This window comes from Acanthochromis polyacanthus, chromosome 8 (genome assembly GCF_021347895.1).
Source record: "Acanthochromis polyacanthus isolate Apoly-LR-REF ecotype Palm Island chromosome 8, KAUST_Apoly_ChrSc, whole genome shotgun sequence".
Lineage (NCBI taxonomy): Eukaryota > Metazoa > Chordata > Actinopteri > Pomacentridae > Acanthochromis > Acanthochromis polyacanthus.
Window position 1 is genome coordinate 31,406,541 of NC_067120.1, and position 23,282 is coordinate 31,429,822.

At 39.7% G+C, this 23,282-nt stretch overlaps 1 protein-coding gene across 1 annotated transcript in view; it reads left to right on the plus strand.

The window, feature by feature from the left end:
- The window catches only part of LOC110954207 (GRAM domain-containing protein 4-like), a 30,342-nt gene extending 7,402 nt beyond the window's left edge, over nt 1-22,940 (plus strand). Inside the window, exons 4-19 of the mRNA XM_051951665.1 lie at nt 1,676-1,796; nt 2,380-2,447; nt 2,570-2,702; nt 3,035-3,060; nt 4,381-4,472; nt 4,608-4,699; nt 6,245-6,293; nt 6,555-6,626; nt 6,717-6,760; nt 6,861-6,970; nt 9,217-9,371; nt 12,382-12,529; nt 15,190-15,283; nt 17,554-17,644; nt 18,772-18,840; nt 19,660-22,940. Coding sequence (XP_051807625.1) covers nt 1,676-1,796; nt 2,380-2,447; nt 2,570-2,702; nt 3,035-3,060; nt 4,381-4,472; nt 4,608-4,699; nt 6,245-6,293; nt 6,555-6,626; nt 6,717-6,760; nt 6,861-6,970; nt 9,217-9,371; nt 12,382-12,529; nt 15,190-15,283; nt 17,554-17,644; nt 18,772-18,840; nt 19,660-19,770 — 1,475 coding nt within the window. The 3' untranslated portion in view covers nt 19,771-22,940. The remainder of the gene's footprint in view (nt 1-1,675; nt 1,797-2,379; nt 2,448-2,569; nt 2,703-3,034; nt 3,061-4,380; nt 4,473-4,607; nt 4,700-6,244; nt 6,294-6,554; nt 6,627-6,716; nt 6,761-6,860; nt 6,971-9,216; nt 9,372-12,381; nt 12,530-15,189; nt 15,284-17,553; nt 17,645-18,771; nt 18,841-19,659) is intronic.
- Nucleotides 22,941-23,282: the final 342 nt, after the last annotated feature.

Here is a 23,282-nt window from a genome sequence, read left to right on the forward strand (position 1 = left end):
GTGAAAAGTTCTAAACCATCAGGGCTCTTCCTAAAGCTGGGTGGCTGGCCAAACTGAGCTGCTGTATAAGAAGGTCTTTGGTCAGAGAGGAGACCAAGAAGCCAGCAGTCCTTCATAACAGAGCTTTCGATGTCCACTGAAGATGATGGACTGCCATCTCAGCAGGACTCTGTCAATCAGGTCTTTATGGTGGAGCAGCTGTAAAGAAGCTACTCTGAGGGATATGACAGACTGCTTTGAGTAAAGAACATTTTGGAGCATGAGGAAATGGATGCTCTATTCTCTAGTCTGATGGGGCAAAAACTGAGTGACCTGGGCAGAATTCCAAGCATCGCTCATTACCTGCTGACACCATTCCTCCAGTGAAGCATGGTGGTGGCAGCATCATGCTGTGGAAGGCCATTTCATTAGCAGGGACATGGAGACTGGTTACAACTGAGGGAATGATGAAAACAGCCAAATATAGAAGTGCAGAGACTTGAGACTAAGGTAAAGGTCTATCTTTCAGCACGACAGTAAACAAGCAAGCCAAGACAACACTGGAGTGGCTTTAGGATAAGTCTCTGACTGCCTTTAAGTGACCTAGCCTAAGCCCAGACATAATCCTCATCTGTGAAGAGACCTGCAGATGGCAGTTCACAGAAAAGTCACCTATAATCTGACAGACTGACCGAGAGAACATGCTTTTACTTTGTTAATGTGGGTTATTGACTGTAGAGTGATTGCAAAAATGCCAAATCTACAGCACAATGATGTGTGAAACGGTTAAACAGGTCTGAGTACCTTCAGCAGCAACTATATCCTGACTCTGATGTGCTTTGGAGAAATGATCATGCCACACAAAATGTAGCAGTGAAACGGACTGAGTGAGTCTCCACTGGGCTGTTCTGGGTTCAGAAATAGTTTGCTTTTCAACAACATTCAGATAATTCCTGCCTCTACACTGTGCTGAGAACTGATCTAAGCACAGCTGCAGTGTAAATAGATTTTTATCACACTGCCCTAGATAAAATCTCAAATTTTCTCTCACCTTTGTCAGACCTGCAGATTATTTTTACACCACCAAACTCATATATCAGTCTTTATAATCCAGTAATTGATGAAACCAGAAATGAAATCCATCAGTGTTTTGACTGAGAGTAAAGGGGCCGAGCGTTCCTCTTGCTCATGATGGTCATTTGTCAAAGACTTGGTATGCTTTAAAATCTGCGTGTGATGTGGAGGCTGATGCTGATTCTGAAGTCATGCTCAGCCATTTAAGGACAAGTTTTTTTTGTTTTTTTTTTAAACACAGCCTTTGAACAGCTTTTTGTTGCTGTGACAGTTCCTTTATAAAGAGATCCTTTCCTAATGGAATGTCAGCATGGATAATAGGCAGCAGAATCCACTCACCAAGTTAAGTAAAAATGTGTAATAGAGGTGCTTTTAGACAGTGAATGATCTACTGTGTCGTTTGCTGTGCTGTGAAATGGGATGTTCTGAGCTTTGAACGATATGCTTCCTTACCACAGAGAGATATTGTAGTTTTATTCTGCCGTATTTATCTGACAAAATTATCATTTTTTTCAATTTATAGTAAGTAGCAAATATGATACCTTTTTACATTTGAACGCACCAAACTACATATGAAGGCAGATATCAGATTCTTATTATCTAACACATTTGTGTGTTACAGAGGAGGAGCTGAGGAAACTTAAAGAGGAGTCCAATGTGGATTCATTGAGGCAGGAGCTGGAGAAGGAGCGCTGCAGACGCACTGAGCTGGAGCAGAAGATGAATGACGCCCTCAGATCCAGGTGGGTTCACTGACTGTATGTACGCGATGGCCAAACCGACTGTTACACCACCTACAGTTTTCCTGAGGAGCTGTTTTTGGAGCTCGGTGTGGTGACTCTGGCCATCTTGGGAATGCCTGGTTCCTCCTGTCGCCCTAAAAATCCAAAATGTGCACAGAGTTCAAGCTGAGGTGGTTCATACAGACATCTCTGGGTCACCCACCTGTTACTCAGGACGGAATTGCACGTAATTTTAATTTATAGTATAGTTTTAATAGATGTTTTATAAAGAATTCAACCCCGTGCAGTTTTGAAGAATGGGGAAATTATCTGGAGAGACTGAAATAGTTTTTTGTACCAGGATATAAACATGTTTATTACTGGTGTAACGTCAGACATTTCAACATTGGAGTCTATGAGGATTGACATACTTTTGACACTTCTGTTGGCTTCATTTTTCAGCCTCATAGGTTTAGCCTTTGATAGGTTTATTAAAAAACTTCAATTAATGAGCTGGTCTGTCTGAACCAGACTGGAGACTGTATGAGAGAAGACAGATCAGCTTGTGCAGTAAATAACTGAACTCATTTCTGTTTGTTAACAGACTTGAAGACTCACCCTCTCAGACACCTAAAGTGCAGCCCCCTCCTCCACCTGCAGGCGGCAGCACTGGTGAGCTACACCTTCAGACTCTGAAGTCTGTTCACCTCTGCTTTGCGTTCAAGAGAAATTGTTTGAAGTGTAAAAATAGAATTAATCGAACTGTCTGTAATTTTGTCTTTTTCTCTCCTCAGACAAACAGAAGGAGACTCTGTCCAGCAGCTTCCTAAAATGGCTTTACGATCGATTTGGGGTTTATATAGAAGATTTCCGCTTCCAACCGGAGGAGACGACGGTGGAGACGGAGGAGCCACTGAGTGCCAAGAGGTGAGGAGGAATCCAGAAACTCTGTGTAGAGTCTTCAGTACTCAGCAAAACAGTGATGTGAAGGAGCTTTGCTTAATGAGCTATTGTTTGAAAACTCAGCCAACTAAATCATTAACCCTAAATCACCACCTTGTTCATGAATTCACTGCTTTGTTCTTCTGTGTAATGTTTGAGACCACCATAGATTTACACACTCAAACAGTCATATGAGGTGCAAGACGGTGCATAAATGTTGTAAAAAGAAAAACAACCAAAAACTGGAGATTTGGAAAAAAAAAAGATCTTTAAATACAGTCTGAAATCTAAAGGATTGTCTGGTTTCTGATCCACAGATTGACTGAAAACATGAGACGACTCAGTGAGTATTTCTTGAGCAAATCTAATGTGTAACATTATCTTGAGGCAGTGAGATGTACAGCTGGATATGATTTGTGCAGCTTTCATTACAGGTTGCATGTTGGATGATGATAGAAACAAGTGGATACATGTACAAATGAAAGAGTCGGGATCCAAGAATGGACCCTTGTGGGACTCCATGTAGCATGTCAAATCATATCACTAGAATTGGGTTTCTGAATATCTGTTCATTTAAAAGCTAGTTAGTTACACAATATGTATGTAAGAGGGAGCATTATTTTCTGAGCTTCTGGAGCTTTTGATACTCTATTATTATTAATAGTTTGGGTTTGGGGCAGAATGCATGTTTCCTCTCGGTTATATTATGAGAAGTTACGCAGCTTCTTTATGATTTTTCATTAATGTGATGAGAGTATCACCTCGAACATCCCATGATACAGCAGATATACACTACTGTTCAAAAGTTGGAGATCACCCAGACAATTTTGCATTTTCCATGAAAACTCACACTTTTCTTCATGTGCTAACATAATTGCACAAGTGTTTTCTAATCATCGGTTAGCCTTTCAACACCATTAGCTAGCACATTGTAGCATTAGAACACAGGAATGATGGTTGATGGAAATGGGCCTCAAGGTCAAGGTTTACTTTATTATCTCCCATGTGAGAAATTTGTTTTAGACAAACAGCAACACATTAAAGAGAACACATGCTACTAAAAGCACATAAGATACATGACATATAATGAATAAGTTAAAATGATATAAAAAACCTAGAATCCATCCATCCATCCATCCATCCATCCATCCATCCATCCATCCATTCCATCCATCCATCCATCCATCCATCCATCCATCCATCCATCCATCCATCCATCCATCCATCCATCCATCCATCCATCCATCCATACCCACCATTTGGCTGCCTCCCCTTTGTAGCTGCACTTAACTGCTCATTGTTGTAGATATTCCATTAAAAATCAGCCATATCCTGCTAGACATTAGAAATGTCTCAAGTGTATTTCTGATTCATTTAATGTTATCTTCATTGAAAAAAGCTTTTCTTTGAAAATAAGACATTTCTAAGTGACCCTAAACTTTTGAATGGTGGTGTATGTAATTGGGAAAAACAAACCTGGACCAAATACACAGGGCTTTCTGCAATCATTTGGTCAAGTGCTTAACCTAGAAAAAGCACTTTAGTTGACTTATTTAACAGTTTTGCCTCAAAACATAAAGGACATCTAGACAGAGCTGATGTTTTTTGTCATGATATATTGTCCATCTGTGATTGGTCAGTCACTCTGCTGTCGTTTTTCCAGAACGAGGATTCAGACCTGTGACCAACTTCATGAGAAACCTCTCTGCCTTATCCAGCTGGTACTCCGTCTACACGTCGGCCATCGCCTTCATTGTGAGTCCACACAGGGACAGATGTTCAGCCACTGGGGTTCTTCTGAAAATGAATCTTAATACACCTACAAGTAATGATTATACATTTCTAGACGTTCTGCCTCAGAAATACACTTCATATGCGGATCTTCCACAGGTGTATATGTATGCAGCATGGCAGGGCTGGGCCATCCCCATGTTCCTGTTCCTCGCCATCCTCCGTCTCTCCTTGAATTACCTCATTGCCAGGTCAGTGCAAGTTCTGCCCACTCCCTGTCAGACGGCCACAGTCAGAACCAGACTAAAGACAGGGATGTTACGGCCCTGTCTGACTGTAAATCAGGTCAACGTTCATTGCAGATTCTTTGCATCAATATAAAGCGCATCATTCTTGTTTAAATCTTTTTTTAGTTTAAAGAATACAAAGCCCACCTTTGCTGCTTTGTCTCTGTTTGAACTCAGATGAAATTGGTGATAAAGCAGTATTTGTACTCCTGCTCTAACTTGAAATGGGCAGTGGTTTATATCATCAGCATATTCTCCAAATTCATTTGGTACATAAGCTCCTGTGCTGCTTTTCCAAATCTGGTCCAAATCCAGTCTAGCCATGTTCTAAGTTTTTCTGTACACACTGTTCAAATGTTACTTTGTTAGGTAGGCCTTTCTAGTTTTGCATTCAGTATAGTCATCATGTAACAAATCTGCCAGCAGGTGCTGCTATATTGTTCTTGGCTTATCCTGTGTTAATCATGAAATACAATAAATGACTGTAAAGAGTTGTTGTACACTCGAGTAACGTTTTCTTCTTTGGTCTGCTGTTTCACCCATACAGCAGAGGAAATGCACACAGTGCTGAGGGTAGACAACAGTAGAGGAGAGCAACAAAACAGCAATAGAAACTCTCACACTGAGCTTAAATAATAAAACATGGATAAAACAAATACTCCCTATTTTTTTGGACTTTGGCTTGAGCAGCACTTCTGCTTTATTAAGGCAGTGTCAGAGGTCACTCTCAGTCTGTTTACTAAGGTGGGGAGGACCAGCTGTTTCAATGGGAGGAACACACATGCACACCCAGCTGGACCAGTTGATATATAGAACAGAGACACGTATTACAACACATACAAAGGAAGTTTTCTCCTCAGGACATCATTACTCCACTCTGTCTTTACATAGCAGTTATGTATTTGCTGCCATACTAAAGCTATATTTATGTTCCAAAACCTTGTGTATAGAAACTTCAAGTAGTTAAAAAGGGTGTTCTAAATTTTGAAAATTAAATCAATTTAAAGGAGTAACGTGCTTCAGTTAGGGGAAAAAATCTTTTCGAGAAGTGATTCATTCACAAAAAAAGGGATATTTTAAATTCTTTTGGTAGTGTTAGCTAAGTTTTGCGCTTACAGAGTGAACCAGTGGGCAGTACACATGAAGGATTCTAAAACACCTCATGACTCTGATCACTTTGGATTCTGAATTTTGACAGTTTGACGTATAAGTATTACGAACACTTCCAGATCACTGATTATCTCGGAACAATGATGAGTGTTTACATACCGGAGCTACTTTCTCAAGGTTCAAATAGTTCTGTCCAGATGAGATCAGTCAGATTATCTCACCAACAGAAAAGCTTGTTATATTTTTGGAGGACACTTTCAGCTCACAGCTGTTCTAGTGGCACGCAAAGGACCAACAGCGTACTAGACATTGTTGGTTGTAGTAGTTTGGCTAAGTGTTGATATGTAGTGAGTTTCAGATGATCTAATCTGTACCTGTATGTTCTCATGATACTCTAAGGGGCTGGAGGATCCAGTGGAGCATCGTACCTGAGGTCTCGGAGCCAGTGGTGAGAGATCTCTTTACTGCTGCAAGATCTTTATTTTAAGCCCACTGTTTGCTTTTCTGTATAAGAGTTTAAACTTAAGAAGGATCCATGTGAAACTGCATCTCACAAATGGACAAACAGCTCCATCTGCTGGACAAACCATCTGTCCAGCAGTAAAATAGAGGAATTCTGCTTAATTATGTATTGCCAGGGTTTTCTATAACATGTGGTGTGATGTAGCATCAGTGTTTTCTATACTGACAGCTCTGCCTTGATTACCAGGAGCCTCCGAAAGAAGACCTGACAGTGTCTGAGAAGTTCCAGCTGGTTCTGGATGTTGCTCAGAAAGCTCAGGTGAGACAAGATGGACATTCAGAGGCTTCAAGTCACAGCTGATGTCTCTCATCACACTTTATTTCATTTTTATTTATTACATTCCTGCAGAATCTGTTTGGGAAGATGGCCAACATCTTGGAGAAAATAAAAAAGTGAGTTTGCCACACAGGTTTACACAGAATTGATCAAAACTATCAGTTCTTTGCACCGAATTGCCTAAAACACGGTGTGTTTGTGTGTGCGTGTATGCAGTCTGTTCATGTGGGTTCAGCCGGAGTTGACTCAGAAGCTTTACGTTGGTCTGTGGGTGGCCTTCATATCCTCGTGCCTGCTGCCGTTCAAACTGCTGGGATTCATCATAGGTACGTCATATATTAATACACACTTTCATACAGTTTTTCATTGTAGTGTGACCCTCCAATGTAAAATCTCCTTCAAACTACAAGCAGGTATCAGCAACAAAAAAGCCAAACACAGTTGATGGTGGAAATGCAGCCAGGACCTCTATAATCGTACAGACAGAAGATTCTACAGAAACATTAACCCCTCACACTTTGTGAATTGGTGAGAGTTCAAGAAAGCTCTTAAAATCATAGTTTATCTCCACTCAAAAGAATGAAACATCGTATTTACTTAACTTAGTTATGTCAACCGGTCTCATGACAGTAGGTTGCATAAATGGGATAAAGATGAGTGAACTAATCATTCCTACATGCTTTAAAGTAAATCTTAACAAACCGTCTCAGTTAAATACTTCATCATACATTTATGTTGGCTTTATGTTAAATGTAATGAATATACAGGGTAGACCATATGTCTCCATACATAGGAAAAATAAACATTTTATGTTGGACAACTGTTTTTATTTATATAATGTGCTCTATATGATTACCATTGTTTCAAAAACATATTAGTACGTGTTTTCCACTGTTGATGAACTTGCATTAGCACAGTTGATGTTATGCTTGTAACAGTGTTGCCAGTACGTTCCTTGAGGTGATTTATCTTCTTCATCTTCTAGGGTATCTGAAACATAAAATAATAGATTATACATTTTCCTATGTATGGAAACTTATGGCCCACCCTATAGTTGTGCTGATTTCAATAAACACAATTACTTTAAATGTAATAAATACAGTTATGCTGAATTCACCAAACACGACTATTCTGAAGTTACTCTCAACACAAGCAAGTTGTGTTTATATTGTTGTACTTCACTGATTTATGCTCTATCAATGTGAGTAGCTCAAATCATTAAAAGTTAGTCATTCCACTTTACCTGACTTTATTAAAAATAAATCAGGTCATCCACATAAGGCATGTGCCAAACAGACCCCAAGAAGTACACCTTGATGCTAACGGACTTGGAAGAAATAATAATAGAAAAAAAACACAACATCAACCTTGTAACAAACTAAGAAACCAGTGTGAAGAAAACTATAGTGTTCAGTGCTTAACACTTTAAAAAATAAATAAATTTGAGAAAAAAAATTGACAAAACATAAAAAGACAAATGTGCAAATAATGATCAAGCTTCAAAAACAATACTCTTGGTTCCTTTAAAGTGCACTAGTCATGTGTGAATAACATTGTCTGTAAATGAAATAACAGCTGAAAATAGGGCTGCAGCCAATTGAAATTATTTTCGCTATTGATTCATTTATTTTTTTAGACTAGGCCATTAATCATTGTAAAAAAAAAAAAAAAAAAAGTGGGCACAACTCTCCAGAATACAAGGTGGCATCTTTAAATTGATAGTCCAGAACACAGGCAGAGAGAACACTCAACAAAGCGTGACATTTTTGGCAACAGTGTTTCAGTTTGACTCCACCCAGTGAACGAAATGTGTGAGTTTTAAAATGATTTGAACACTAACAGTAAATGTTGTTAACAATAGTTACTGCAGTAATATAAGCAACAAAGATGTGACTTGATCAAGTTCTTTTTTAAAATGGTGAATCCACTTGTCGTTCTTATCACACTGTTCTATAGTATATAAACTGATTTGTAATGTTTTTATATGCGTTGCCGCACACCTCCACACGTAAAGTAGTAAGGACTTGCTCGATGACATTTTCATGGAGGGATTTTTGAATATTTCCAAAATAAGATGACAGACTCACAGGCAGCTTTGACTTGTTATCAACTTGTTGCTCACATTAGTGAATTAACAGACAAACTGATCGTCTCACCGGAGTCATGTCTGTGCCCAGAATTACTGTGGATCAGGTGGTAGAGCGGGTCGTCCAATGATCGAAGGGTCGAAGGTTTGATTCCCGCTCTCACCTAGTCATGTGCTGCATGCCGAATTTTCCTTGGGCAAGATTCTGAACCCCGAATTGCCTACCAGTGACTGTTCCACTGGTGTATGAATGTATACTGACTGATGTTGCAGGTTGATTAGCAACCTGCACATTAGTGTGTGTGAATGTGTGTGTGTCTGGGTGAATGGGAGCAATTGTTGTAAAAGCACTTTGAGTACTCTGATGAGTAGAAAAGCGCTATATAAGAGCAAGTCCATTTACCAATTAACTCAGACTGTGGACGAATGTTACTGAGTGCAGGTTTAGTGCTGAGTAAATCTGATTTGAGTCTTTATCCTTTTCAGGCGTGTATGCAGGCATCAAATTCTTCATCATCGATTTCATCTTTAAGAGTTGTCCCAAGCTGAGGCAGCGCTACGACACCCCCTACATCATCTGGACCAACCTACCCACCGACCTGCAGCTGAAGGAGCGCAGCAGCACCACGCTGAGCAGACGGGTCAGTCCAAACCCTGAGACACATCCACACACAGCTCACAGAGCACCGCGCCAGTCTGAAGCCAATCCGTGTATTGTTCGATTCATCCACGAGCTACATGACAGCAGGATTTCTTTCATGTGCATCTTTGCCAACACATAAAACCGGCACAGACTGGATCAGCGTGTTACTGGTTCCAATTTCTTGGTTTCAGCTGTCTGAGCTGATGTTGGTGTTTTTCTCTCTCAGCTGTCTGAGTGTGAACAGGTAGGATCCTGCTGTGTGTGTGTGTTTTATTTACAGTCACAGTGTGTGCTGTTTTTAGAGATGTCATCAGCTGTGACTGACATCACTGAATGTGCCCAATCAGCTGCTGTTTTACTTGGGACAGAATGAGTAGTGATAGTCTGTCTGTCAGCTGTAGAGGATCCCCACACCTCCTAGTCAGACTGTCAGTAAACTGTGTCCTGATCTCAATCCTACTTCTCTTCAGATTGAAACGACCCCATGACCTTTCCTCGTGCTCCACCCTCAGGACAAACGTAGGTTAGATTTCTCCTGAATTTGTAGACTTTGCTAGCCTAGCCGCGCTGGACAACCCATGGCAACGAATTTAATTCTCTGCCAGGGTGGGTCTAGTTACCCTCCATAAGGCTCGAGGCTGGATGTTCCTAAAATTGGCCGGACGAATCACCATGAAGTGTAGAGTCAGAAGGCAGGCGTAACGAAGTGACGAAGTGACGATTCTGACAGAAACAACCGGCGCACAATAAACGGTTATCTTTCGACTCGGCTTTGGCCACAGCCCTTAAAGATTTGAAGCTAAAATTCAACTTGGAAGATAAACAAAGGACGGCACTTAAGTGTTTCATTGAGAAGAAAGATGTATTTGGACTTATGCCGACGGGATATGGCAAATCCTTAATATACCAGTTGGCTCCGCGGCTCCGCTGGTTGGGAAGCTAATGGGACTTAGCCACAATCCGCCGGTGCTCTAGGAACTACGTCAGCCTATTCGTTGCGTTGATTGGTTGTATACCTACCCAATTGCTGCAGAGGGATTTGATAGACAACCTTTTAGCCCGCCTCCCTCCCTGTCGAGCTTCCCTAGACCCTTGTGCCTTCAGAACATGGGTCTAGCGCGGCTAGGCTAAGACTTTGCTAAAATTTGCACAGATCTTTGCCTCTGTACATAGATGTTAGGATGTAGCTGTGGCAAGACCTAAGTCCAGGTAAGATAGCATTCGATGAGTCCAGTTTTGTCTTCTTGTTTCTATTGAAGATTTCCTTTAGCCCGATCAGCAGTTAAGGCTGATCAACAACTGTATATTGATATTTACAGTTAGTGTTAACACTAATCAAATTTGATTAGTTTGCCAGCATTAATTTTTCTTGCACAACCTGTAATACATAGAAACATCTTTGATAGCGTTTGTACGAACACGTGCATTAAGTTGTACAGTTCACACTTGAAAATAAACATGTCACTACTGTCTCGTGGACAAAATGGTGTCAGTAGAGTGCAAACGTATCTGGCGACGTATCTCACTCTTCTAGTTGTTGTCGTTTTCATACACGATGTTCCTGATGATTCTGATTTATCCATAGATATTATAAACCTTATTTTTCATTTTGTCTCTAACCTAAAATTTTCTGGTTGGATTCTACCTTCATGTTCCTAAAAGTTCAAGTTTTTTTGTCCTGAAACAGATATTCAAAAAGAGAAGTAAACTGTCAATAAAACAATTAAAAATCAGTAGGGCTGGACCTGAATATCCAAATATCCGAAAATCCGGTCGTGACCGTGGTATCCCCATATTTATTTTGAGATCTGAATATTCGGATCCCCCCCATCCCTCCGTTGGACATTGCAAACTGCACTGAATATTCAGATATATCTGGAGCCAAGAAACTGCTATTCGGGCCAGCCCTAAAAATCATTCAGCCCCAGTTTATTTAAAATGCTATTGTAACAGTGTCATAGAAAATTATCCATCTTGTTTTCAGGGTGGTGCATCCCAAAGTCTTTGGCCTAATTCTCATTTTAATTCCCCTTGATCATTCTTCTATCTGCACCTCAAGACAATATTTTTTGAAAATCAAACTTTTTCAAGTTTATATCAGAAGTTCATTTGTTTTGTTAATTTTTCGGTCAGATTTTACACCTGTATTTTTCCAGATGGAGGTTTTTAACTACATGTTTATGCTCGTTTTTTCCTCCATACAGGACAAAGGTTACAGTTTTATCACAGAGAGCATACACAGGAAACCATCGCACTTTTTCAACAGTGAGTCGCTTAAGCCCAGTTTGAATAGTTTAAAAGTTCGTGGTCACCCAGGCAATTTCATGTTTTCCATGAAAGCTCACACTTTTATTCATGTGCTAACATAATTGCACAAGGGTTTCCTAATCATTGGCTAACACAATGTAGCATTAGAACATTGTTGCTGGAAATATTCCTCTGTACCCCTATGGAGATATTCCATTAAAGATCAGCCGTTTTCAGCTACAATAGTCTTTTACCACATTAACAATGTCTTGATTCTATTTCTGATTCATTTAATGTTATCTTCATTGAAAAAAATGCTTTTCTTTCAAATTTAAGGACATTTCTAAGTGACCCTAAACTTTTGAATGGTAGTGTTCATGAATTTTTAAATGAGGAACAAATCTTAACATTAAGAGTAAATGCAAATGTTGGCCAGCAGTAACCACAGCAGTCACAAAAACAATGTCTTTCCTCCACCCCACCCATGTTCAGAACAAAGGCAGTTTATATTGTCTGAGATAATCACTGCAGAGACATTACCAACAACACAGAAACAACATAAAATATAAAGTTATCATAAAGACTGTGACCCACTTCGTCTAACAACTGTGAACACACCCAGACAGGTGAGTTGTCAACTCAGCTGTGTAATGCTGCACTGCTGCATCTGACTGCAGCGATGCTAAGGATGCCACCACAGCAGCAGCTCGCCTCCTGCCGATGTGCTGATCTATCACCTGCTCCTTCGTCCATCTGCTCAGGTTCCCACGGCGGGGGGACGAGGCAGCGTCACTGCAGCAGCTCCTCTGGGCGTCAGCCGGGACGAGGACGGGGGACGATACTACAGCACCAAGAGAGGAGCTTTTCATGAGGTGTTCAACCTGCCGGAGAGCGAGCGTCCTCTGACAGGTGTGTAGGGGAAGGGGGAGGTGGTACTTCAAGTTGAAGAGTTTAGTTTTTATCCTATCATCTTTGTCTTAGGAGTCCTTTTACAACTACAGGCAGTTGTTGTGTGTCTTTTACTCTGAAGGGCTTCTGTCTAGCTGCTCTACTATAAAGACCTGATTGGTGGAGTGCTGATGAGACGGTTGTCCTTCAGGCTGGTTCTCCATCTCAGCTGAGGACTCCTGAAGCTCTGTTAGAGAGAGCATTGGGTTGTTGATCACCTCCCTGACAAAAGGTCCTTCTTGCTTGGTTCGTTAGTTTGCCTGAATGACAATCTCTACCATGAGTTTAGATGGTTGAGGACATTCAGCCCAGTGTTCTTGTGGGAGCGCTCAAAGCTTCAGAAGTAGTGATGCCGTTTTCCCGTTGTACATCTTGCTATAGTTTTAACATACACACGTGGACAAAATTGTTGGTACCCCTCAGTTAAAGAAGGAAAAACCCACAATTCTCACTGAAATCACTTGAAACTCACAAAAGTAACAATAAATAAAAATTTATTGAAAATTAAATAATCAAAAACAGCCATTACTTTTGAATTGTTGATTAACATAATTATTTAAAAAAACAAACTAATGAAACAGGCCTGGACAAAAATGATGGTACCTCTATAAAAGATTGAAAACTATTTGACCAGAGTGACATGATTAACTCAGGTGTGTCATTTAATTGACATCACAGGTGTTTCCAAACTCATAATCAGTCAGTCTGCCTATTTAAAGGGAGACAAGTAGTCACCCTGCTGTTTGGTGAAAAGGTGTGTACCACACTGAACATGGACAACAGAAAGCGAAGGAGAGAATTGTCCCAGGACATCCGAAAAAAAATGATAGACAAACATCTTAAAGGTAAAGGCTATAAGACCATCTCTAAACAGCTTGAAGTTCCTGTGACAACAGTGGCTCATATTATTCAGAAGTTCAAGACCCACGGGACAGTAGCCAACCTCCCTGGACGTGGCCGCAAGAGGAAAATTGATGACAAATTGAAGAGACGGATGGTTCGAATTGTATCCAAAGAGCCCAGAGCAACCTCCAAAGAAATTAAAGGTGAACTCCAAGGCCAAGGTACATCGGTGTCAGATCGCACCATTCGTCGTTGTTTGAGCCAAAGTGGACTTCATGGGAGACGACCAAGGAGGACACCACTGCTGAAAAAAACTCATAAAAAAGCCAGACTGGAATTTGCAAAAATGCATGTTGACAAGCCACAAAGCTTCTGGGAGAATGTCCTTTGGACAGATGAGACCAAACTGGAGCTTTTTGGTAAGGCACATCAACTCTATGTTCATAGACTCAAAAACCAAGCATACGAAGAAAAGAACACTGTCCCTACGGTGAAACATGGAGGAGGCTCAGTAATGTTTTGGGGCTGCTTTGCTGCATCTGGCACAGGGTGTCTTGAAAGTGTGCAAGGTACGATGAAATCTGAAGACTATCAAGGCATTCTGGAGAGAAATGTGCTGCCTAGTGTCAGAAAGCTTGGTCTCAGTCGCAGGTCATGGGTCTTCCAACAGGACAACCATCCAAAACACACAGCCAAAAACACCCAAGAATGGCTGAGAGAAAAGCGTTGGACTATTCTAAAGTGGCCTTCTATGAGCCCAGATCTGAATCCCATTGAACATATGTGGAAGGAGCTGAAACATGCCATTTGGAGAAGACACCCATCAAACCTGAGACAACTGGAGCTGTTTGCTCATGAGGAGTGGGCCAAAATACCTGTTGACAGCTGCAGAACGCTCATTGACAAATACAGAAATCGTTTAAATGCAGTGATTGCCTCAAAAGGTTGTGCAACAAAATATTAAGTTATGGGTACCATCATTTTTGTCCAGCCCTATTTCATTAGTTTGTTTTTTAAAATAATTATGTTAATCAACAATTCAAAAGTGATGGCTGATTTTGATTATTTAATTTTCAATAAATTTTTATTTATTGTTACTTTTGTGAGTTTCAAGTGATTTCAGTGAGAATTGTGGGTTTTTCCTTCTTTAACTGAGGGGTACCAACAATTTTGTCCACGTGTGTAGAGGTCTGTAGGGCTTGGCTTGACTTGAGTGAGAAGTGTGGGACTTTTTTTTTGTGCCTTTTCTCTGTGGAAACAGGCAAGAAAAGTGAGGGAAATAGAGAACGGGAATGGCATACAGCAAAGGACTGGAAACTCTTCATTTTAATTAACCCTTTGATGCAGAGTGTGGGTCAGGAGATACTCATTTTCCACTGGATTTGGGTCATTTTTGACCCATGTTCTACAGCATTGTAAAGAGCGCAAAAATTGAATGTGTCTGAATGCTTTCCAAAGCAACGGTCTGTGTTGTATTTCAATAATTAAGACAAGTTCTCTATAATCATAGTAACCTTTCAAGCTTTAGAGTGGATTTCCTGTCTGTTTAAAATTGTCGGATCATCAGGTTTCTGTTGCACGTGGAACCTCTGTGGCAGCTTGACGTCTGAACCTGGTCATGCTAGTAACAGTCGGTGTTAGATGAGTGCAATATTTATTCAGTTAACATGCTGTCTGAAGATTTGTCTTCACTATAAAGGTCTAAATGCTTTATTAAGGTCTTCATATTGTCAGGAATTTAACTGTAACTATCAGGAGTGTTTTAATAATTGTTTCAGTGTGTGAGAATGGCTGGCGCTGCTGCCTCATCAACAGAGACAGGAGGACACCGACAGACTACATCCGCAACGGAGTCCTATACGTCACCGAGAAGTAAGTTCCCAACACATTATGTGAATTTTGAAGTATTACTTAGGATTGGTAAATGAAAATGGCAAAAAAAAGTAAGATAAAAAACACTCAAAAAAACTCTGCAATGCTGCAAAAAAGCTTGTTTGAAGTGATAGGTGCCATTTTTGAAAATGTTATTGTGAATAATGAGTTTGCTGAAATCAGTGTAGCAGAAATTAAGCAATAGCAATTCCTTTTTTTGTGTACCCTGGTGGTTTTTGATGGTCTAGCAGGTATGGGCCCGCTGTCCAAGAGTTTTGAAAAACCGACTAAAAAGAAAGAAAATCAACTCTCACAGTATGTTAAACTGTGGCTGGCCTCTTCCTGTTGTAGACCTTGTAGTAGAGCTTGTAGCAGAGCAGCCAGTAAACACAGTTTGAGGCTGACAAGAAGAACTCTGAGAAGGCAGAGTCCAATTTTTTGGAGTTACTGGAATATTGGTTAATTATTAACTGTCTGTACTGGTTGCTCAGTGTGAATCCATGATACTGAATAAAGCTAGAAATAGACTGGTATGTAACAAAAGCCTCCCTGCTGATAGGGAAGACTGTAAAACATTATGACATAATGACAGGCTACAATGAAGTAATTTAATGCTGTTGTTCAAAATGTTTACCAGCTGGTGCAGAGAAAAAACAACTCTGTACATGATGGAAGTGCATGATAATAAATCCTTAAACTGAGGAATAAGGTGGTTGAAAGACTAACAGAATACTAAAGAAAATCTTAAAGCACTGATATGTGCTGTATGTTGGTATGTTTGTGTGTGTGGGTCTGTATGTCTGTTCGTATGTCTACGTATGTGTGTGAATGTATATGTGATTGTGTATCTGTGTGTATATTTGTGGGAGGTGGGAGGTTTCGGGTTTTTTTATAGTGTTTTATATTGTGTTATTTTTGTTTTTATCCTCTGTGAGGCACTTTGTGTTGCTATACTGTATGAAAAGTGCCATATAAATAAAGTTGATTTGATTTGATAGTTTAACATACAGTGCTGTATTAAAGTATTTCCACCCACCATATTTTTGCATATTTCTCATACTTAACCCTTTAAGTCGCAATATTGCGACCAGCAACATTGCTGAACATAACAAGCCATAGCTTCAAATATAGTGCCTCATGTAGTTACTACTTTACACCAGGAGATGGCGGACATCTGGAACTTCAATCTGAGCATCATTTGTGGGCGTGTTTTCATTCAAAGTTTAGGAGTTTATAGAGTTTGAAAACCGAGACGAGAGTCGTAGTCGGAGCGTAACAGAGCGCAAGACGGCGCATTTTAGAGTGAGAAAACTCACCATACCGAGAGGTCTGGTCAACGCTGACAAAGTACTTTGTCAAATAATGGCTTACTCATATTCTGAAGAGCAATATTCACCCTCTGATGAAGATATTCAGTCGTCCAGTGAGATAGAAAGTGACGCTGCGTCTGTGCGTAACGGCAGCGGGTTGGTGCGCCATGACAGTCCACGAGCAGCACATACTGGAGCCGATGGTTTGCTGGGGTGGTGGCAGGAGGGAACGTGGTGGGTGTAGTAGGGGTGGTCAAAACACCGCTAATGGTGAGGGGGATAGCAGGGATGCAAAAAAAACCGTGGAAATAGCAGCAAACACGGGAGAAAATGCACTAATAATAACGGTGGAGGCCGCAGTGGCGTTCAGGGCCCCGTTGTAAATGACGATGATGATGGCTGGGTTTGCTTGACAGATGAGGAAGAGTATCTCAGGTGGATCAGACATTTTGATGAGCCTGTTGGATATCATGGAGACGGGGATCTGACAAATTCTGAGCCAAGCAATGCCATATTGATCGATAAACATCAATAAAGTTATGTAATCCATATGTCCACCGCCTGGTGACTTCATGATATGCAAATTAGATGAGTGAATTTACTCCCATCGCAAAGTTTGGGTCATACTGATGATTTTCCCATTTACAGTTTGCCTTTATCTCTAACCATTTTCAAGTTACAACCTTTTGAAAAAAATGATATCAAAACTGAATATTTTATTGAAAAAACTCTGGCGCCTAAAGGGTTAAGGGTTCCAGATCATCAAACTAATTTTTTGGCTACATTTCAAGTCACTTGCTTTTTCTTTTCAGTTGAAGTAGATACTGCAGCTGTCCTTATAAATATATGTTTCTTGCAGTATGCATGCTGTTGGGATATACTGCTTCATCTTAGTAATACACTCTCTGTCATACTGTGGCTGTATGATAGAAGTTAATGGAGTCTTCTATGTCTCCTCAGTTACCTGTGCTTTGAGAGCTCCAGCTCCAGGTCCGGATCCTCAAAGAGGAACAAAGTCATCAAACTGCTCGACATCACCGACATCCAGAAGGTATGTGTCTGCTACAGGAAGATGATACCTTAAAAAAAGCGATTTATAACATTGCCATATAACATTATATATTCTGTTGGATTTGCTCCTGCTGTTGATAATCATCAGGTAAAGTCTAGTTTGTGTCCTGCTAGTTTCTGTATGCAATCTGTCATCGATCGTCATTGAAGATTGACTTCCAAATTCTGAGACAATCTAGCTCCGCTGCAGCAGTTACTGTCATAGTAAATCCACAGCTCGGCAGCGGGTCCGTACACGATCTTTATTCTTTTTATGTTCATATATTCAGATAAACAATTTCTTCTAATGCCTTGTTGCTTTCATTCATGGCCCTGTTAGCTCTCTGTAGTGTTTGATTGTCCATGCTGCTGTTATAAGACATGTGACACTTATCTCCTGGTGGTTTAGGTGGTTTAGCCTTTGGGGGAAATTATGTGTTTTCAAGATCACTTAAAAAAAACAGAAAGGTAGAATACACAGCTGTGTTATATAGTGTTTTAAAGGTACCTTCCTTTTGTAGACATGTCAAGTGAGCCACATGACCTAATGTTGAAAAGCACAGGAATTTGATTTATTAGCATAATTACAAATGTGGTATTTTGAACAAGAACAGCACTCAGAGCGCAGTACTCCACCAAGGCTGCTCAGTCGTATGATTCCCGACAGATAAAATCTTTTAAAAAATTTGTTGTCCGCAGCGGTTGATTTGTAGTAGGATCACAACCATGTGATCGTCAGCAGGCAGCTGATGTAGTGTTCACTTGTAATCATAGTTACAGTGATGCTGTGCCGCTATCTCGCAATGATACAGAAATCTTTAAGAAATCTGTGGATCCAGACTATAAGTCGCGTCACTGCCAAGACCAATTCTGACCTTCCCTGAAAATTTCATAGTGATCCCTTTGTCCGTTTTTGAGTAATGTTGCTAACAGACAGACAGACAGACAGACAAACCAATGACAATCGTCACATATCTCCGCCGAGGCGCCGCTTCCTTGGCGGAGTCACAAGGCAGGCCCTGGAATTCTGGCTACACTTCAGCAGTCTCTTGTGTGCTGTCGTAATCCTCTGTGATGAAAGGTGATGCGGATTTATTAAAGTAAAGTTGTCTTGTCTGTCCCTCACAGTACAAAGTTCTGTCAGTGCTTCCAGGATCTGGGATGGGTATCTCCATAGCGACACCATCTACCCAAAAGGTAAGAGCTCAGAGAGTGGGGCCCTCGGAGACCCAGTGGAAACAGTAGAGTCTTAATTTGTATCTAGCTTGCATCCAGTAAATGCCACATGGAAAATCAGTCATATTTTCATGTAAACCTGGAAATACTCGAAAAGTTTGAGGGTTTCGAAACATTTAAAACACAAATGAAGACGAAATATTTCAGTTCTCTGTTTTCTAGATCAGAAATGAAACTGAAGCAGATTGGTGGCAGCGGCCTCGTTAACCCCTAGAAAAGGCAGAAAAAAGTAATCAATGCATTTAAAGATCAACACATCAAACTTTGTTCTTTGAGACATAGAAAAGCATCGTCAGGACAGATGTAGAATTTGCTGAATATGTAACACCAGATTGCCTTCGACTGTCAAAAGAGGCTGTTTATCAGTGTTTTAGAGGAGGAGGATTTTCTTAGGATGGAACTCTTGGAGTGGACTAGGACAGGGCAGCATTTCACAGTAGATGGTGGGAAAAAAAGTTTGATTTGCTGATGAATTCCAGTGCAGATTTGTGGCAGTATTCACAGAGGGCTGTATGTAAAAAGACCAGTAAGAGAGAGAAGGATAGTACAGTGAAACATGTTTGTGGTGACAAGACCAAATACTAAAAAAATATTTTTCTGTTTATCTGTAAACCAAAAAAAAACAGTCTAGAGGAGTAAAAACGTACAGTAGTTATTTTTAGTCGCATAAAAGAGCATCTACCTATAATTGTTCCTACTTGAGTAAAGTCTCCCTGCATTGACACAAGCTCCCACTTTGTTGATGTCTAATGTTCTTCTCCTCTGTCTGCTCTGTTACAGCCGATGGTGTTCGGTGCGATGATCCACAGAGACGAGGCATTCGACGCCATCTTCACTCAGTACATGAAAATTGTTACCGTTGCTGCAGCCGCCAACCCAGAGACACAGTAACACCTTCAGCAGATGGCAGCTTTAACACAAACACTACAACTGTTACACTTCATTCATCAATGACGTCTTCAGACAGCTGCGGACTCCAGTTTCAGCTGCTGGTATCCTGATGGTAAATCAGCTGATGTCTTGTCAGAATCAGCCACTCCAAAACCAATCACTGTTCCTGAACAGTTTTACAGACAACTGGACGTCATGCTTGAGTCTTAGTTTATCATCGATTCACAACTATAAGCTGGTGGTCAAACAACAGCTGGCACAAACAAAAAAGTAGTTTACTCTCCAGTTGTATCTACTTTGCTGTTTATTTGATTGATGTTAATATAACTCCGCATTTTCTGTGCCGATATTCTATCAAATTAAAAGCCTGTCAGCCGCTCAAGGGGCTTACTTGGTAGGCTTCAATTTGAGAAATCTGCAAAAACAATAAATTAGTCAATGTTTTTCTTTTGTTCACAAAGAAAACAATCAGTGGGTGATTTGAACAAAGGGTTGAGTTTACCTTCACTGCAGCTCATCAGTCAGCTATGTTACATGACTAGTTGCAGAGCGTGTGACTCCCATCGAGGCAGTTTACACCAGAAAGTTAACTTCACAGTGCAAGTGTGCTGAAATGGTTACCTGACCAGCCGAAATGTTGATAATATATCAATAATTTGGGTCACTTATGAATCCAAAACTGAAATGATCATCTGCCTGCAGCTTTCCAATGTGAGGATTTGTTACTTTTCTCTGTTTTGTATATCGCTGTAAACTGAATATCTTTGGGTTTAGGACTATTGATAGCACAAAAATGAGTGAGAAACTGGAATGGACGTTTTTCACTATTTCCTGATGCTGAATAAATAACTAGGCATTTAGTTGCAGCCAAACAGTCTACTGCACATGCACACATCACAGAGGTGTGAAACAGAAGCCCAGGACTTTGCATTATAAACATAAACAATTATGCATGTCTCCCAACGTTGACATAACCCCTAGTGTTCCTTCAAAATCCTCTTGCAGATAGTCAGCCTAAAAACTGGTATATTTCGGAAAATAATCATCACGGAAAGGCATTTTACATGTTTTTTTGTCATTTTTCATAATGACAAAAAAACGTGAGAAAGCAGATGAAAACCAAAGGACACAAAGATTTGTCTTTGCTGTTGTCTTTTGTCAAAGGTGTGTAACGTTAATGACATGAGAACATCAAAAACAATTTACAGCTACATCAAAACGGAACTTAAAAGACAGATATATAGTGAGAAATGTCCATCAGATGACTTGTTTGTAGTTAGAAACACCAAATTATTCAGACCAGAAAGGCAAAAAAGCAGCGTTTTCCTTATTTTAAAGAAGCTGTAGCTTTTTTCTTAACTTTTTGAAAATTAATGCCAAGAAATTCAAGTAAGGCAGAACATTAATTAAATACTACGCTCTTATTAGGTGAACGTATTTAAACCTCATAAATGTACATTAGTGTCTTCAGGGAATTGTACACCTTCATTATATGACTCTGTATTGTATTACTGCAGCTACGCCTTACTGTCAGTTCATGTTACAGTGCATTTTTTATGTGATGGTCTAAAGTGTTTGTATTCTAAATGAATGTTTAACAGCTATTGTATGTGAGACATTTAATTCAGTGGAAACCACAAACTCCAGCTCATCTTTTACCTTTTTTCCTCAGCTGAAGCTGTAGCTAACGACACAGATATGAACTGTAAACCTTTTAACGTTTTGTCTCATCTTTGTATGCTTTGTCTGTAGTTTTCTTCTATAATCAGTAAGCCACGAAAAACTGAAAAGCAAATCACAAGCTACACGTAATGTACACCAGCAGTCAAATGTTTAGACACCTTCTCATTCATTGTTTTTTTATTGAATTATTTTGTATATTAATACTGAAGACATCCAAACTATAAAAGAATACATATGGAATTATGTTGAAAGCAAAAGAAATGTAATCTTCAGTATTATTCTACAAAGTAGAAAATAATACAAATAAATAAAAACCATTGAATGAGAAGGTCTGTCCAAACTTTTGACTGGTACGACATAACTCTAGAATGCAGCAGTCTGAAATGCCCATTTTTTGTAGCTTTTTTTTTTAGCTTTCTTTGAGAATATGCCAAGAAGCAATTTTAAGAATGTCTTTTTTTCAGGCTATTGACGAAAACTAAACAGGGTAAAAAGAAAAAAAACTAACAAGGAAATACAATTTAGCCTCTATTTATTCACTAGTTGTTCACTCTATTCAGCCCAGAGGTGTCACTGAATAAAAAATAAAACTCATAATAAATACCCATTGCTGCTCTCTGCAGAGTGGGTATTTCTGAGTGGCCTTTTAGAACACTGCTGTCTGCTGAGTGACATTTTTCTGCCCTCACAATATCCAGTCTTCTCTTTTATTTGATGGCACAAATTTGCCAAATACCTTTTTTTGTCCATGACAAACATACTATTCGGGTTTGTCAGCTTTAAAATGGTAACTCTGCTCCTGCCGATTATCGCCGACCTGCAACTGTGTTTTCTGTTCAGTGGAACGTGTATCTGAAGTTGGTCACACCAGCATTCATCACTTTTGTTTCCCATCAGATTCCCTTGATTTCACTGACTGATTACAAATGTGACCTTTTTGATGCTGATATTAAACCGTCCAGAGTGTGGCAAGTTGTTGTTTTATTTAAATCAATCTAATCATAGAGCTAAAGTACGTACGAATAATATTTTTGTCTTTTTTTCACGTATAAAATTGTACATGAAATCAACTGTTTGAATGCATTGCTCTATGTGATCAGCATCTCTAAAGCTCTATCATTGCCAAATCTTTCCCTCTTTTGTAGTTTTTCCATTTTGTTTCTAGGCAGAAGGTTTTATTGTTCTCATTTTTGCAAAATTGATACCAGTTGCTAATGCCACGTTGCCTCATTTAGCAGTTGTGTTTTCTGACCTGTCTTTGCTTATTGCAACTCATTTTGTTTGTGGTTTCTCAGGTTACATTTTTGTGTTATGTCATCACAATCAACATTTCTCCATTGAGTTATTGTGTCTTTTGGATGTGAGGGTTTTATGAAATGGTGTAATTGTACAAATATGTGTAAACTTTTTAAATGATGTTTCTGTTGTTAATATGTGATGTACATTTTTTTTATTTAAGTAAAATCAAATATCCTGTGCTAACTGTATGTTGTCTATGAACCACATATTTAATATAAACACAAAATGTATGTGTATGATAAATGTTTCTTTAATTATAGCTTTGCACAGGCAGAATTATCTCCACAGCACTGTGTCCAAGCTGGAGAATGTTCTGACTGCACCTGCTTGTCTTTCTGCTATTTTGAAAATAATGCTCTGACTTATTTGTATTTCTTTAAACCGATCATAATTGTCTTATGCAGAGCTAAGCCAAGGATGCCTTAGTGCCCCTGCAATATAGTGACAGGGAAATTGTTTTGGGGCAGCATTTACACACGTGGACAAAATTGTTGGTACCCCTCAGTTAAAGAAGGAAAAACCCACAATTC